General features: G+C 44.8%; 2 protein-coding genes across 2 annotated transcripts in view; both read right to left on the bottom strand.

The window, feature by feature from the left end:
- Positions 1-17,774, bottom strand: part of LOC143508327 (uncharacterized) — a 77,905-nt gene extending 60,131 nt beyond the window's left edge. The window contains exons 1-3 of the mRNA XM_076996803.1: positions 17,684-17,774; positions 15,221-15,292; positions 15,081-15,121 (exon numbers count right to left, since the gene is read on the bottom strand). Coding sequence (XP_076852918.1) covers positions 15,081-15,121; positions 15,221-15,292; positions 17,684-17,774 — 204 coding nt within the window. The remainder of the gene's footprint in view (positions 1-15,080; positions 15,122-15,220; positions 15,293-17,683) is intronic.
- On the bottom strand, positions 15,894-18,448 carry dctpp1 (dCTP pyrophosphatase 1). The gene has a single exon (XM_077016354.1). It carries the CDS (start codon positions 18,307-18,309, stop codon positions 17,794-17,796), a length of 516 nt encoding a protein of 171 aa, XP_076872469.1. The 5' UTR covers positions 18,310-18,448; the 3' UTR covers positions 15,894-17,793.
- Positions 18,449-18,533: the final 85 nt, after the last annotated feature.

Genomic DNA, 18,533 nt, shown 5'->3' with positions numbered 1-18,533 from the left:
GGTGCATCCTCATACAGTCTCCCAAACAGGGGACATGGCCTCTGTCTTCCTCCTTAGTGGGAGAAAATGTCCCACTAAACAGGCAGAAATGTGTTCTGAGGCGGGCGGAAAGAGCAACTGAGGCCAAAACAATACGAAACCTACAGGGGCCCTTTGCCCTCTGCAGAAGGGTTACAGAACGTCCCTGAACACCGGCAGTAGTGAAACAAGAAATCTTGCCGGCGGTGAAGACGGGCTCTGCTCTGCTGGTGGACACGGTAGTGTAGGAGTAAAACATGTCAAACATGCAGAGACAAGAGCTGTCTTCTTGTGTCTCACATTATGTTAGGAATGCTCCAATGGAAACTTTGAGGTGTGTGTATGTGTGTGGGGGTGGGTGGGTGTAGATGTGTGCAGCTCTGGAGTGTGTGTGTGTGTGTGTGTGTGTGTGTGTGTGTGTGTGTGTGTGTGTGTGTAGCTCTGGTGTATGTTGTTTGACAGTAGTAAAAATCTGTGCATTCCTGATCATGTATTTTCACCAGAACGGCTCGGCTGGACAGGTCTGCCGTGAATTTTTGGGGAAGCAAACATAACTGTATAGAACACACCACACCGTCTTATAAATAAACATCTTCGGATTTGGTTCAGCTATGACTTGCTGAGAAAACTGCTGATGCAGTCACGTACGAACATCTCTGCACATCATGCCAGTCACACACACATTCGCTTTGCCTGAGGTAGATGCTACATCAGGTGTGATGATACAGGAGAGGATGCGGTCTGAGGAGACAGGAGGAGAATCTCCTCTCACTTTGTTGCTCCATTATGGTATTTGTGCTGATATGCTTACTGCCACAGTACAGAGCCAAACGACCCGGCTGAAAGCAGTCAGAACCACAGCAGTAGAAAGTGTGATTGAGAGAAACCGTGCAAGAGAGATGTTTTGTGTGAGTAGAGAGTGTTGTGTGTATGAAAATAGTGGGGTATGAGCCTGTCAGGTGCACACACGCCCCCCTGTGGTGACACGTCGTACATGCGTTCAGCTGTCACACACAACCGGAGCTTTTATTTGAGGAAAGACACAAGGACACAGCGTACTCTACTAGACACGTAACGTGGAACAACGAGAAACACGAGCGCGGGAGAAAAAGACCTGTCGAGCCATGCAAACGCACACGCGGTGTGTCTAACCAAAGCATTGAGTCTGAAGCACAACCTTTCAGAACCACCTGCGGGTCTCCGGCTCTCACAGCTCTATGGGAAACATCTGCTTAGCACCTCAAAAGCCCATATGGCGGAGAGCTGAGCAAAATGGCATATGCCCCGTAGGAAACGCTTGTGTCTGAGTGAGTCTGTTAATAGACGTGAATAGACGTCGTCAGCATATACCGTCTGTGAGGAAGAGTGAGGAAGAGTGAGCCGTGGGTGAGGGGGACCGAAAGAGTGCGCGTGACATTTTGTGTCTGTGTGCTGTGTCTGTTTCAAAATGTATCTATATGTATATGTGAGCAAATTGCTGTGTGTGTGTGTGTGTGTGTGTGTGTGTGTGTGTGTGTGTGTGTGTGTGTGTGTTTACCCAAACCACATACATGCTGTGAAAGCTTCAGGCATAGTTACCAAGTCCAGTCGCACCTGCACATTAGCCAACTTATTACCCCTCAGGCCAGCAGAGTCGCCCACAGTCACTGCCGAGGCTGTAGCAGAACAGCACACAAGGACGATGTGGGGGCCAGGAAAAGAGGCGGGGGGGGTGGGGGGGGGGGGGTAAGAGGACAAGGGTAGGACATGGTAGGTGCTAGAACCGAGACTAGAGCAGGACCTTCAAATAATAATGCTCGGATATACCTGCCTGGATGTGAGCTGATCTACCGTACGTGACAACAGGTAAATAATGCCAGGGGGTGAGTGTAAAACAGCTCTTCAGCACTTCAGTACTTCAGTACTTCAGTACTTCAGCACTTCAGTACTTCAGCACTTCAGTACTTCGGTACTTCAGCACTTCAGCACTTCAGCACTTCAGTACTTCAGCACTTCAGCACTTCAGTACTTCAGCACTTCAGTACTTCAGCACTTCAGTACTGCCCATGGGTCCTGGGAGTCACGATGGACCCACGGTGAATAGCTTAACGAGATGAAACAGGGATGAAAGCTATTCACCGTGGGTCCATCGTGACTCCCAGGACCCATGGGCAGTACTTCAGCACTTCAGTACTTCAGCACTTCAGTACTTCAGTACTTCAGCACTTCAGTACTTCAGTACTTCAGTACTTCAGTACTTCAGCACTTCAGTACTTCAGTACTTCAGCACTTCAGCACTTCAGTACTTCAGCACTTCAGTACTTCAGTACTTCAGCACTTCAGTACTTCAGCACTTCAGTACTGCCCATGGGTCCTGGGAGTCACGATGGACCCACGGTGAATAGCTTAACGAGATGAAACAGGGATGATTAGAAGGAATGAGAGGAAAAAGCAAACTGAAGAACCTCCCTCTGTGGGCATATATATATACATATATATATACACACACACACACACACACGCACGCACGCACGCACGCACGCACGCACACACACACACACACACACACACACACACACACACACACACACACGTATACACGGAGGAGGGGACACACCAAATTCAAGACAATCACATAGAATGACTCTTGGCTTTCAAAATGGAGTAACAGGTGCACCGCGTCCCTGGAGAGTGGCCAATCGTGGTGGCAGCAGCGGCATTGAGAGCTAAACATCCCGTCTTGAATGGGTCCTGGGAGGGCGGGCCGAGCCTGCCCACCGCTGTGTCTAACAGCTCTGGGCTGTCAGCACAGCAGTGGGGCGGGTGATTTTTCAGCCCAGCGCATGGCACTGCTGCGATTAGAAACACGATGCTGTTTGTTCACCAAGCAGGTTCACCAGTCCCCATTGAGAGCCTTTAAACTTCTAGTTATGAGGGATCATTAGCATCCAAATGCATTTCAATCAAGGCCTTTTGTTCACCGACTGTTGCATGGTGGGATCTTGGGGTGCGGAGCAGGCCAGGGGAAGGCCACTTTGTTCCAGTTTTTATTTTCTTTATTTATTTTTGTTCTTCAATATTACAGCAAATTTCTCAGCACTGTGTAGCCTACAAGTGCTGCAGGCAAAAGGCATAAAACCCTCATCGTTCAGTTAACATAGCCACTCAGGAAACAACTATAGCATTTGCATATCGATCTGAATAATTAATACATTGTTCTGCAATTCATTTTAGATGATTCAATAAAAATAGTGATTGTTGTATATTCATAGAGAACATTATCAAGGGTGCAGAAAATCACAGCTTGCAAAATCCTTCTTTATTTTTAGTCATTAGAGGAGAAAACAAACACACACACACACACACACACACACACACACACAAGATTAGAGCGAGGACAGATTTGGCACCAGAGAATGTGTTGCCGGCCCATAGCTGAATGCTAAAACTGAAAGGAGGACTCTTGAGCATTTCCTAAGCTGCATAGCGTCTCTCGTTGTGAACCCGTGTTTGCTCTGAGCTCACTGGGCTACAAGCTGGGACGGCTTTACAAAACCATCTGTGTGAACGAGTGTTTAGATGTGTAGAGTTTTTGGGCTCTTCCCAGGAGGAAACACACTCACCACCATAGAAACAGAATCCTCACTGTGAAAGATTTGCCTCTCAGAGAGTGAAACAAAGTCTTGGCAGGAAGCATGAAAGAGAAATGGTTGTGCTTTCCAGTTAGAAATTCTGTACTTATTACTTTCTGTTGTTAATTTGAGATGAAACACTCAGAAACACTGCATTCTTCATGTAGAGCATTTTTGTTCATAAGATGCAAAAGATGGCAACTAATACCAAATACTGTTTGTTCTATAGAACAACACCTGCCTGATGTCACAAAGGGCTTCATAGTTACGAGCACATAGTTACGAGCACATAGTTACGAGCAGACCAGGAAACAATCAATGAAATAAAATAAATAAATAAAATAGGATTCCCCAGGAATGAGCTTAGGATGTCTGCTCCACAGCACCCTCGCAAACGTACACAGATCTACGGGTGAAAATCCATTTTGGTTTGCCCCACTATTTCTTCTGAGGATTAATGTCCTACTGGATGCTGAACGGTGTCTGTGATCCTGAGAGGGATTGTAAGAAAAACAGGAATGCAGAGACTTTATCGCTGAAGTCTACAGTGAGTTTACTGGGTATGAGTCTAAAACAGGAACTTTGTGTTAATGTGTAGAGATGACAAAGCTCCGAATGCAAAGGGACACTGTCGTTGACAAGGTTTTGATTGGTCTATTGTCATTTTTATTGCACTTTTTTTCCATTCTGCCACTTAATACCCCAACAAAAGAGACCTTCACTTTACTCAAACACATCAGGAATCAAAACATGAAAGGATGATAATGAGAATATCGACCATCTCAAAAGCGTTTTTTATGAAGAACCACAATCAGACATAATCTTTACGAAGAACCATAATCAGTCAGAAGTCAGCATCGAGTTCAGAGGAGATGGTGACCTAATAGGGATGGACCACTTAATCAAGCAGGAAACAAATGTTGGTAAAGGTTTTCTCTATGAAACAAAAGTAACATAACCAACAAATAATAAAAAGTATGACAAGAATTTGCTAACTTTTTGCAGGCTGGTGTCGTCCTCAGCAAGCTTCTCTCTCACAGGCTGTGTATCTGTTTGCCTCTTCTCCTCTTTGGACTGGCTCACACTGATGGACAGGTGTACTTATGAAAACAGCAAAAGAAACTTGCCCCCTTGCACCTCTCAGAGCAAATGTTCCACTTCGGTGTCCAAAAGCATGCCAGTGAACACGGACGAAAGCTGATCTGTGGTCAGACTGAGACAGTGCTGTTATGTAAAACACACAGGCCTGACTGGGTGTCAAGAGGACACGGTGCTATCAAGTCATGACAAGAATCCAATCTTAAGGATTCAATCTCAAAGACTGATTGAATTCAGGCTCAGAATGCTGTTGAGAATACGACTATAAATGGTTGTGGGTAATGGCTGGCCTTTTCCTCTGATCTGGGGTCAGTGAAATATCATGGTGCAACTTTGCAAAGGAGCCAAAGTCAGGATGCAATTGTGATGCGAACACAGGCATTTACATTCCCTGAGGTTTCGACTTAAATCAAGCACCGCTCCAGAGTCACGGTATCCACACAAACAAACAAAGCTTCCAAGTCCTGCAACACAAGAGCTCATTGCAGAGCAGATACGTTTTTGATGACTGTAGTTATAAAGTTTGGTCAAAACACAGTCAAATGGGTTTTTCTTTTTTTATAGCTTTATAACATGGGTGTAATGATAGCAAGAACCCAACAGATAGCAAAATCCCATTGTGCAGCTTAGAGAAACTCGAAGTATACTGCTGAATTCTCAGAGCATTCAGCTTTTAGCAAGTTTATTCTGATCCTGGGTACTAACAAGAATACAGAGTTGGGGAGGAGAGGGTGGCCAGGGCAGTAGAGGTCAACGGGGCAGCAGGAGGGCAAGAGAACCCCCTGGTACATAACATGAGGTCGACAATACTTCACCAAGAGGAAGGGGAAGAGAACGGTATAAAACATGGCAATGATGAGATGGAGAACCAAGAAAACAAAGTACCTGTGGGGCAGGTGAATGTCATGGGTGAAGCATGTGCAAATGAAGGAGCATGCAGGTGGTGTGACCACTAATGTCCAACAGACACCACCTGTGGGAGGCGTGGACAAACAATATACGTGGAAAAAAGATGAAGAGCGTAATCAAAAGATCACATGTTCACCGCTGCTGAATGCTGGTCTACAGGGGAACGGCACAGTGACGGTTAAAGCTCAGGTGAGCTTGATTGTGTGTGCCAATGTGTGCCAGAGATCGCTGTAGAACTGGGCCAGGCAGTGACTGTCTGGGTACCCGAGGTGTGCGTGGGATTCATGACAATGGGTCATTTCCATTTAGCAAAAAAAAACTAGACAGGAAGAAAGAAAAAGAATTCAGAGCTGTGAACCTACAAATCGGATTACCTTCGCACTGAAAAGCGGGCATATCTTCAGAACCTCATTCATGTATCTTGCAAAGGATTGCAAGAGATTCCGGTTTGTTGAGATTAGAAACCATTACAGCCAGACTAAAATCCTGATCTTAACTCTCAGCACTTAAATGGCAAAGCAGATAACAGATCAGGCTAACGGTTCCACAGCACCACACCGTAGTTAGCAAGTCTGGCTATGAAGAGACTCAGTGTTTCTCACTCCCACACACCCTGCACGTGTGTGTGTGTGTGTGTGTGTGTGTGTGTGTGTGTGTGTGTGTGTGTGTTTCCCTGCTCTAACTCATCAGGTAATTATCAAGCTACTAATGAGCAGAGAGTGGAATACTTGGAGGAAAACACTGACGTGTAGTACTGATTTCCTGCAGTAAGCTAAAACACACAGGTACACCTGAAACACAGCTGTAAAACACAAGGGCAATAGCCATCATTCTGCAGTACTCCACAAAGCAGCATCCTGCCTTCTTCATAAACATTATGACTTGTGAGCAACAAAGATAGGACTTGTAATAACCCCCTGCTGAATGAAGTCCTGAAGACAAATAGCATAGACCCAGAGTACCATCCATAACATGCTGTCCAGAATCTGAATAGCAATTAGATGGAGAGAGAATTAAGACAGAAGAGGATGACACTTAGATTTAAGCCCCAAAATCCCCTACAGAGTTTCTCTAATGCAGGTCTTTGTAAGAAAAGTTTCAGCAAACCTTTTTCAAGGTTACCGAAAAGAAAGAAAGAGCCGCGTTTTCATCTCTTCTTCTTCCCTTAAGCGGTGTACATTTTCATGCCTGGACTGCACCTTACGTTTGTGTCATGTGCTGTGAATGGCTAATTTTTTTTTTTGCTGCGAAACACTTCGCTGATGAAATAGGACTGCAAAAGGAACTTCAGCTAAAGTTTGAGACCGTGTACTTCTCTGTACTTTATCCTGAGGTTTATAGGTTTGATATGGTATGTGGCAGTTTACTCACTACAAAGTGAAGTTGCAAAATTCTGTTAGTTTCACATTTGTGTGTGTGTGTGTGTGTGTGTGTGTGTGTGTGTGTGTGTGTGTGGTACGTTTACCTATTTTTAGGAGAATATCCCCACAATAGAAAGAAAACTTGGATATTCTACAAATGTGGAGATATTTGGCAGAAGCCCAAAATGTCTAATAATTTTGTACATAAAACCTCAGCTTTATATGAGAAAGCTTTCTTCTTGGTTGGGGTAAGGTTCAGGTTAGCAATAGTACAGCAGTATGCAAAGACAATATAATTTCACAAAGCTACATCTGCATGTGTGTATATGTGAGATATAAATTTAGACAGATTGTGTGTGTGTGTGTGTGTGCGTGTGCGTGTGCACGTGCGCATGCGCGTGCGCGTGCGTGTGATGCCTGTGTACCCTTATCTACAGCTGTTCTCACCATGTGGGTCTGCACCAACACTCCTAGACCCTTGGCAGCCGCACTATCACCATTTTGTCTCCTCCATTTGTTTTCCTTCAGTATCTGCTTGATTTAATTGCCATTTGGTGTTTAAACAGTCTTGATGTTATCAATTAACCCAGCTGAGCTTCATCACACCCTGGTAATGACACTAGCGTTTGCATTTCGTACTCAGTGCTATTGTAATCCCGCTAATTAGTGGTGGTTTGTGCAGGTTATTTTGTACTGACTTGGCTGTTCAAGTTTCTCCAGTGTGAACAGCCTAATTAGTCGTGTTTGGGAAGCAATGAAATCCTAATGTTTGTTCAGATGTGAAATGTAACATGTATATATTATGGCACCTAAGGTGTAACAGGATGAGGCAGAATGATGATATTACAGTATACAAATTCTTTACTGCAAGCAATTCTTCATTGCTCATTAAACGCCTGGGCCATCTTCTACACACAGACTACTAATTAATCAGCATGAAGCATTTAAATTGTGGTAGAAAACCACAGTGAAAGGATCAGCGAAAAACAATTTGATTTCAGCCAAATTACATGAGTTCTTTTCTTTTTACTTCTTTGTTTTTGAAGCTGCTGCTTCTTGTGAAGATATTCGGAGCTTAATAACTCACTCCACACACACACACACACACACACACACACACACACACACACACACACACACACACACACACACAACCTGAACAGGCTTTTCAGAGACAAGTCTTATTTGTGTATTGGTTTTGTTCTGGTTTGGCTGTGTATCTTTTATTCAAAATCTTATTCCCTCTTATGGATCGAGGTCCTGTTTTGTCCTGCTACATCAGAAAGGGGGCCTCTTGGCATCACTGTATCCATGGTACCCAGAGGAATGAAGTGGAGGGGGGGTGTTGATAAACAAGCCCTATGTGTGAGGAACACACTTAAGATCTTCTTAGGTTTCTCTCTCTCTCTCTCTCTCTCTCTCTCACACACACACACACACACACACACACGTTCTCTGCCCCTTTCATTTCCACTCTACCCCTCTCTTTCTCTTCCAGCCCATTCAGTATGGCCTTCATGCATGTGTGCGGAGCTGTGGGAACAGCAGGGTTCTGAATAGGGGGCCTCCCCACCACAGCCCTACCAACAGGCTTCACTGTCCGCACCGGGCAGCCAGCATTGCAGCTTTGGTCTTTCTCCCCAGCCCTCTAATAGAGGGGAGAGAATAGACCCCGGGAACCCGGGGAGGGAGGTATAGATCGGGCCCGGCTGTAATTAGTTATCTCCTTACCTGGCAACCCGTCTGCTTGAGCAGCACTTTCTATTGTGGAGCGCTGGGATGTGACAGCGATTCAGTAGCACTCTCACCCTCCCTCTCACTCCCGCAGTAATGACCAAACTTCGACAGGGGTCCATGGTGAGGACAGAGCGGGGAAGGGGCTTTGTTGGCGGTGATTTGTGTCCTAATGAAGCTACAACTTTTTACGGCTCTGCGGACCATCAACGGCCCTTAATACCCCGTGTAGGAGGCGCCCTCTTGTGGCCACCCCACGTATCACCGTGCCGCAGACAATGGCGTGCTTGTCCCACAGCAATAGTAACGGCCACAACAAAGGCGCCAAAGGACAGATAAGACGGTTATTTAATTATGAAGCCGAGTTAAGAGCGGAGGACATACGGGCACGTCTGAGGGACGAGGAGACGATAAGAACAGGACTAACGCCAACAGCAGCTGGTCCAGTCTAAGGCTGGAGCTCCAGGGAGACCAGGAGGACACCGATATCCTTCCACCGCCCTCCGACGATTCACGCTCCAGAACTCTCATTTGATCACTCCGTTTGCCAACACATCATGACTGGTAATGTGGGCCACCCACTTTCACAGTGCCACTGACGTTTGTGTGCTAAGGAAAGCGTACTTTAAGAGTAAGTACCGGTGTGCTGCTGTACTGGGGTCTATTGTACTGAGTGAGCCTGGAGATTATGTGCTTGCACCATGTAAATCTCCAAACACAATAATCTGTTCATCACTGACATCCATAAAACACCAAGCAACTGAGCAAATGCTTGAAAACTTCAGAGAGAAGAGATATACTGGGGGGGGGGGGGGGGGGCAGAGAGGGAGAGAAAGAAAGAGACAGAGAGGAAGCAACAGCTAGCTCTGTTCCCATAGCGCAGCGGAGATGAGAAATATTCACCCCAAATTCATTTTGCACAGATGAACAGACTAATGGGTCAGAAGGCAGGAGATGGGTGGTGAATGAGTACGAAACAAGATCTCCGCTCTTCTCTTTAGTTGTTAGGCGCAATGACGACGTAAGGCAGGCATGAAATGAAGCCGGACGAACGGGACATTTGCCATCCCGAAAGGAAAAACAGGTCAAACCTGTGCAGTGAGCCGTTTATGAATGAGCGGAATTCACCATTAATGCACACCTACTCTCCTGTCTGATGTGATTTCAGCCTCTTACGGGAAGATTCTACAGTGGTAAAACAGCAAAGAAAAATATATTTGCCTTAAGCTATTGCTTTATTGTCAAACTCCTGTGTATGTATACAAGCACCGGTTTGCACATATATCCACACACAGCCGTCTCATACCCTGTGCTGTAGTGTTTACTTTACAGATCAGAGCTGGCAGGGTGTGTAATCCCAGCAGGGGTTTATTAGCACCCCTCCTGGTATTAAAGCCTCTGACTGCAGGGAAACCACAGGGACCTCAACCTCATAGCGGCAGCATTATCAATAGCGGTGATTGATAAACAAAACTACATACCACCTTTTAAGATCCTCAAATATCCCTAAAGATTAATGGATAACAAAGCTGTGGTCAGATCAGCAGAAAGGGTAATGTACATACACACAGTTCATCACTACCTTTCAAGGTTCAATCACTACACATATGGGTACTTCAAACACTAATACCGCCTCCTTTTTCAATCAAAAAAACATTCAGAATTAATCAATTTAATGAATCATTAGTGTGCTCATTAGAATCATGGAATCGCAGAGTGACAGTGAGGAGGACCGAGCTATCCCAGCATGCCTCCTGAAATATAGCCGTGGGACACTGGGCCGTGTCACAGGCGCTGTGCATAATCCTGGAGCTGGCGTGCCTCGGGCGGTGCCCAGCTGTGGCGCACGCCGGCCGCCCTCCAGGGTGGTAGGAGATGCTGCTGCTCTGGTTGGCACGGGGGGCTTTTCGAGGAGAAGTGAACCGAGCGCCAAGTCTCCACACAAACACGCCACACCCGCTGTGAGGGGCTTTTTGAAATTTTGTTTTCGCGACGATGGAAAACAAACAGTTGTGATATTGTGAAGAAAAAAATAACCGCAGATGCCAATCCGCACCTCAGCTTCACGGTGTTTAAAACAAAGGACAACCGCCCTCCCCGCCTTTAGATCCAAACGGCCAGAACCATCATTCATCAGTGAAAAGAAACCAAGGGAACCACAGAAACCAAAAGAGGTATTGTCCCTATTTAGACTCGTTTAGAGCAATAGGAGGTTTTTACCGTTCCTCAGTGCCAGTCCTGGAGTGGCCCGTGTGATTTATCACTCCTCCTAGTGCCATCACCCATCTGAACACCCCTCATGAATGTCTTGGTAATTAGCTGACTAGATGGATCAGAAATCTGGGATCTGGGAGTGAAATGCTAAGCTATAGAAGCCCTATAAGCACCTCGCATTCAGTGCCTGGAAACATTCACTCTTGAAGTGTGGGAATTCCTCAGGAGACGGGGTGCGTGTACTCTCTCCCGACGAGGAGGGTTCACTTTCAGTACCAGTATAAACAGATCCATCAGATTATTAGATCAGGCTTCAGCAGGTTACACAGGCCTGGATTTCCTGCCTCCATGATTCTGGGTCTGAGTCTTCTCACCACAAAACATCTCGCCACTGTGACTGCAGCGAAGGGCTGTCCGATCATGGCGACAGCATTATCAATAGTTCTATCAGCAGAATAGTTATGTTGATAGAATAAAATGAGAGCAATCAATAAAGGATGCCTTATCTACAGTCTCATAGGAAATTATACAGTGGGACCACCACTTTGTCATTATAGAACTACAGACCAAGTATTTTCACAGAAGTTAAGACGAAATTCAACTCGGTAATTTCCGAGGCAGTGAGCTGGCTGCCAGCAATTATGGTCTGTTACTTAAGGGCCCTCTGGCGCTCTTGTTGGTCACATTTGGGTTTCAGATTCGTACTACGTCTTGCTATCTCATGGTCTCATAAGCCCCAGTTAAAATACAGGAAAGCAGCAGATATTTCTCAGCACAGCATCTGCAGTAAACACTGGAAGAGGCTCTTGCAGGCTCATTGACTTTGAGTCAGCTATAAACTCTAACAACCTCTTGTTATGTATAACAAACGCTGCAGGTCTATACATCAGTTATGAACTACTGCTTTTTACAGCTCTTCATTTTAGACTGTAGGTCTAAGCTTCAAATATAAACAGCACCACATCAAATCCATGCTAGCAGGTGATAGGGGAGGTGATTGGCTCCTGATTCAAAACCAGCACCAGGTCCCCACTGCACTGTTATTTTTCTTACCGTGTGCCCGTATGTGTGTGCACACTGGCTCATGGATAGATCCAGAGAGCCACAGCGATGCTGAGAGTGTGTGGTGGAAAGAGGTGCAGAGCCGCCCTCCTCTGTACTGGATGAGCGATAGTCTGTCAGATTAAAGGCGAAAGGCAGGAGCTGTGGAGCTGTGAGAGGGGTTTGCAACCAGAGGAGAGCATGGAGAGGCCAGGGAGGTGTCTGTCGATAAAGGCGTCCTCCAAGAGTGAAATCGATTTTGCTATTCTTCACAGGATGTGATTTCATAAAATTAAAGCCACTTCTTTACTATCGGTTTCTTTTTGAAACGGAGGGATGGGTCCTGACTCTCCTGCTGGAGATGTACCGTCCCACAGAGCTCGGTTCTCAGACCAATCATGCACGCATGATCGAGTTAGCCAAGGTCTTCATTGCTAATCTGGACCAGCTGTGATGGATCTGAATTTTGCAACGGGGGAGGATCTACTGTGAGGCAACAAAGACACTGTAGGAAATGACTAAGGATCCCACAAGATCACCAAGCACAGATCACTTTAACCAAACGACCTGATCTACACCTTCAGGTCAGGAAGTGCTACAGAAGCCCCAAACATGTGGGGGAGAAAATGGCCGCTCAGTGACAGCCCCTTCCTGTGTGACCAGTCGGCACTGTACAGTCTGCAGGATGTTCTGACTTCGTCTTCTGCTCCAGTTTGCAGACAGTATATAGTAACTACAAAGAACCTCCCCAAGAGTGCTGTCTTGTGTGTTTTCCAATAACAAATCAACACGCGCACACACACACACACGCACACACACACACATGATCTCCAGAGTCTGAGTATGGACTCCATCACACACATACAGTACACATACAGTTGCACATTAATGATGCCAGTCCATATATTGTTCTCTTGGACCTGAACACAGCCTCAAAACTAAACTAAACCAACCAGGCTACATTTCCGTACATGCACAACACAACACTTTATTTAATAGAGGCCAAGTGTCATTTGTGATCTATACTATAAATCACCCAGCAGGCCTTATTTAACCAAGCCACAGAGGTGAGAGATGCTTCATTCTCTCTCACAGACATGGCAACTGCATTTTCTCCAACGGCCTAATATGGTTTATAAATCCATGTGCTCAATAAATTAATATTAAAGCATGAATCAGGAGAGATTTGTGTGCTCTCACATTAAATAACAGTGATGTGTTTATTTAAACACACCGTGTGGAAATAAGAGTGTCAAAGACACAAAATCACAGGCACATTTGTGAAACTGATTCTGCCATCAGTTTCTTCTACAGCCTTTCATTCTTCCATGAGATCTATACAGCCCACTAATCACATGAGGCATATTGCAGAGGTAAGGCTCCCCCTACTGGCGGCTTTACAATCTACCACTTACCCTACCACTGACATTATTTGATTGTTAGTGTAGCAAAGCAAATGGAACATCTACCATAGCAACAGTGCTACATGGCAACAACTATCTTGAATAGAAAATTGCCATTATGGTCTGCCCCCGTCTCTAGAGAGTGACATCTTGTGTTCTGCAAAGGAGAACATGCGTCTATAGAAGCGACGGGCCAATGGTTCAAACTCCGTGTGCATTCTTGTGATAGTTTCATTACAGATCTCATTCAGTGTACACACACGTCAAAGCTTGAAAAAACTGTTCATCCCCAACAGGGGACAGAAATAGACAAAGCCGGAAGGAAAATAGGGAAACTTCGGCATGGGAAATTGTTCATTAACGTTAATCTAACAAAGCCCCCCTCCCCTCCCCTCCACTCCACTCACCCCACACACACACACACTACCAATCCAACATCACTTCTTTAATGAGCAAGGCTGAAAGTGAGAGACAGAGAGACAAAGTATTCCATTTGTAATTGTTTAAAAAAATGAACACAAAACCGAATGTTTGTCCTCCCCTACGCTACAGTAAGACAGCTCTCCTCTCTAGTAGCAACCATGAGTCACTGCAGACAAATGTGTTTCATACCTTACAAATCTCAGTAAAATATTCTCTTATACAGCTAATTGTGGCTTTTTCCACCTCCAGCAGAACAGCAGTTTTTGTGATAACACTTGTAGTAACCATGCCGACCAGTGGACTAAAAAATTACCTACCAGAACTGAAACCAGTATGATTTATTCTGGCACATCTTTAATCTAGAGGGAAAGAAAAAGATGGAAGGAGTCAGAGAGGGAGAATAAAAAAGCAGAAAAGAGAGGAAGAAAGAGCCAGAGAGAGAGAGAGAGGCGCCCCGTTATGTGGAGAGAGGAGGATCGAGTATCAGTCCTCCACTGAAGTCCTTTTATCAGTTCTGATGATACCGGACGGATGATTTAAGGTGCTGCAAGCAGCCTCTAACACTACTGTGAAATTGTACGTTTTCATAAATAAGATGGTAGGACTCATGACAAAATTCCTGTCCAGGTACCAACCTACCACTCTATAAACACACATACTAATGTTATAGGAGTAGAATTTAACAGCACAACTAATACATCATATTTTATCAACTAAATATAAGACTATTTGAAATGAAGCCCCAATATGAAGGTAAATATAAGAAAAACAGCACAGGAGTAAACTGGCCTGCATATAGAAAATCAGGGTAATGTATTTGGGCAAAGGGAAATATATTGTCTCAGATACAGTCATTTGTTATTTCATAATGATTACGTCATTGGCCAGAAAGTATCACAGCAAAGGTTCACTTAATGTTAAATGCTGTGCTAACACCAGGGAGACCAGAGCCTTGTGATAAATGTTTGCTGCAGCATGATGTCAAGTTCACAAACTTGTTGTCTGTCTTAGTGTGGCCTGCAGGTCCTACACTCTGCTGATATAAATATTCAAGCTGGATTAAACATTTATGTATGTTCAACGCTGATTTTTGTTTGAGCTCTCCCTGTGGATCTACTGTGCATTCTGTGGCTGTTCAACTGTCTGAGAGACAAATATATACTGACAAAAGAAAAAACAAACAAAAGGTGATAATCGACCTACCTGCATTTGCAACAGATTTCACTCTACTAATTCAGCTCCATTACAAAGAAACCTTGATAACACACCTGAAAATTGCTCCATTCTATGACAATGGCAGCAATCGTGGCTTCTCACTTTCCTTCTAAATGGTCAACTTTCAAATATCCACTTTTTAAACACCTTTACTCTTCAACACATCCCTTTCATCGCATTAAGACGCCCACACTTTCTGGCGCCGTGGTTTTATTCTCCCTGCGAGAGCCGAGGTAAGAGAACGAGAACACGATCTCCCTAACACCTGATCACAGAAACCAAAGAGCGTCAGGCACAGAACATCTACTTGAGATCCTGCAAGAAGGCGATTCGTCGTGTGGGGTTCCAGGCAAGTTATTGGCTAGCTGCAACTGTGGTACCGTCCAAATGTTACATCACGGCTGATAACCTTACAAACTGCCTGTTACTTCTGCATGCTTCTTTTAACTTGGAAAAACACTACCGCACCCCTTTCCTTGTATTAGATAGACTGCAACTGAAAAGAACCATATTTGAAGCCTGCATGCTAGAAAAGCGACAGTACACTTCACCAAGATGAATTTACGTGTTTTTTTTAATGCTGGCAGCTAGAATTAAGGTGTCAGAAAGTCACATTCTATTTGGCTTTATATGAAGTAACCTCTTTTTGGATGTAGTGCTAATCTATATGGTGAGGTAAACACCCAAATTTAAGTAACATGGAGGTGCACCCTAGGAAGAGGAGTATTTCACTGGAAGGTTCAACTGACCTTACAACATGCTAGGAATAATTACATCCTGAATCCATTTTGAAGCTTACATTTACAGCTCTCAGTAAACATGTTTATCCAAAGGAACTTAAGAGGTGCGACAGCACACAATTTGAGAAACTGTGGGTTAAGAGGCTCGCTCAGAAAACCGAACAGTGGGAACTTGATGATAGTAGAACTTAAACCAACAACCTTCTGATTACTTGCTCCTTAACCGGTGAGCTACTTCTAACCAGATATGTTCAGTAGACATTTTCTCTGGAAAATGAATCAAGTGTAATGCTACATGATGTCAAGTACTTCACATCAGTGAAAACACCAGTATTACATGCATAGTTTAAGTGCCATGTTGCTTCTTGAACATTCAAGGTGATTGACGCACTCGTGGGGCCACGTACGGTAGGCAGGGATGGATGTGGGCGGAAGTTTTTGATGTCCAAACACACCTACCTACAGGACGCAGCCAGACATGCTTGTGTCAGGCTGTGCGACCACTGGAGGGAGTGCAGCTTTGTGAAAGGCAATCGCCGAAACACGTGTCGCACAAATCAAATATTCCAACGAGTGTGTGAGCACCTGTGAGAGGAGGAGAGGAAGAACGAGCCCACCCCTAAGGGCTCTCTCTCTCGCTCTCTCACTCCTCACCGCAATCAGACCTACAGAAACACGCCATGATGTCCATGTGTGTCACCCAGAATTACTGCACATGGACACATCAGCACAATATTTACAATGGCCCGGAAAACTAAGTGGGGTAAATAAGAAAAATTATGAATTATTAGTGTAATGAACAAAAAGAAATATACTTCCCTGAAAAGCAAGATGAGAAGAACCATGTTCAACACCTCTGCCAGCGGACCCTGTATTTACTAAGATTAGATCTGAATGGAAACTCGGGTGCTATTTAAAATACATTGTGACACAGGATGCATTTCATGTGACAAAGTAAGCTTGAATAATCTATAAACTCCTACAGTTGAATCTCGATATAGTGAAATCAGAGGATTTCACAATAATGTGCCAAAATGACCATAAATGAAAAGAAGCACCATAAATGGTAGGGCAAACATCATCAGTTAAGCAGACAGCTGTGCGAGCACTCAGGGGTATTTTTAGAGCTTAGTATTACATGAGTGAGCTCAGCTAACATGTTTTCACATGGTTTGACAGTGTAGCTGATACATAAAAACACACAGAGTTCAATTCCATAAAGTTAATCTCAGATCTGACTGCACAGAAATAATTTCTAATTCTTGAGTCATTTATCAATGTTTTATCAATGTCTTATGAATGTAATTACACCCATTCAAATATCACAGCGGATGCCAGATCAGAACTGTCTTTTAAAGCACCGTGTTTTGATTAGAGTGTACAACATAAGTCACATGTCCTGAAATGGTATTTCTGCTCATTGGTGTGGAGTATGAACAGAACCAGAGCACATGCACAGTAAACATGTTAGTAGGACATGAAATTATCACAAGACAGGAGCCACCATTATAGTTACAAAATAGTTATAATACTACTACTATGCCATACAATCAATTTGCTTATAAGAAATAAAAGTCTAAATTGAAAAAAGTATCAGTACTTTTGCACATTTTAAAACTATGCAAAAGCAACTCTGGTCAGAGAAACCTGCGGTTGGTCGATCCGCGATACACAACATAAATGAAACAAACAGAATAAAGAGCGACAGGTGGCAACTGAAAACAGAAAATGACATTATAGGCAGAACATATAAAGATTCAATCCTAGTTCTCTGTGGCTAAACTTTAGACGTATGGGGATAAAAAGAGAAATCACGTTGGAAGTTTGCAGAATATTGCTGGCTACTCATGCAAAAATATACATTTAAATACGCCCAACATAAACTCTAAATAAAAGCACATAAAACCGCAGCGGACCGTGGAAAACCTTCCAGTTCGTGAACCAGCAGCAGCAGTTCTCTGTAACGCCTTCACAGATGTAACCGCTAGTGTTCTGTAACGGGGGCATCGTGCCTGCACACCAAACATCACTCGGACGAGTCTTTGTACTCGGTGTATTTCTTTGCCGAACCGTGAACTTTGCTGGCCGGGTACTTCAGCCGATTAAGTGCCATTTTGCGGAGTACAGCTTGCGGCAAATCGATGTGACACTTCTCAGCCAGCTCGACGAGGTAGATCAAGACGTCGCTAAGTTCTTGGGCGAGATGCTCTCGCTCCGGTTCAGTCCAGTCCGGTAAGCCCTCCGCGACCTCCCCGCGCCACTGGAACAACTCCGACACCTCCCCCACCTCCCCGACCATGGCCAGCAGCAGGTTCCGAGGCTGGTGAAACTGGTTCCAGTCGCGTTCGTCTGTGAATTCCGCTTGCATCCGTCTGATATCTTCCACAGTGGGTTCGGCACTGAAGGTGAATCGTAAGGCCTGCTTGTGGTCTCCGTTCTGCTCCAGCTGGACTTTGCCATTTGTAGCCACTGCATCGCTTTTTTGTAGACTATCACACACAGCTCCGTTGGTGTAACGAGACCCGTTCTCCTGTGTTGCCATTGCTAGTTAGTAATTCGGTGATCACACGAGGTGTCTTAACTAACTTCAGAACACAACTGGAGACGTACAGGAGACCATGCGTGAATCTCCCGCCACCGACCAGCCTTCGACACCGGAACTGGAGCGATGACCCGGAAGTACAACCCAGAGGGAGCGTCGCAGGTTTGTCACTACAGCATTTCGGGAGATGAAGTCTTTTAACGGTTCAATACCAGTAAAAGTGC

Source organism: Brachyhypopomus gauderio, chromosome 1 (assembly GCF_052324685.1).
Source record: "Brachyhypopomus gauderio isolate BG-103 chromosome 1, BGAUD_0.2, whole genome shotgun sequence".
Classification (NCBI taxonomy): domain Eukaryota; kingdom Metazoa; phylum Chordata; class Actinopteri; order Gymnotiformes; family Hypopomidae; genus Brachyhypopomus; species Brachyhypopomus gauderio.
The sequence above is the reverse complement of the archived record's forward strand: the minus strand, read 5'-3'. Positions and strand labels throughout refer to the sequence as shown.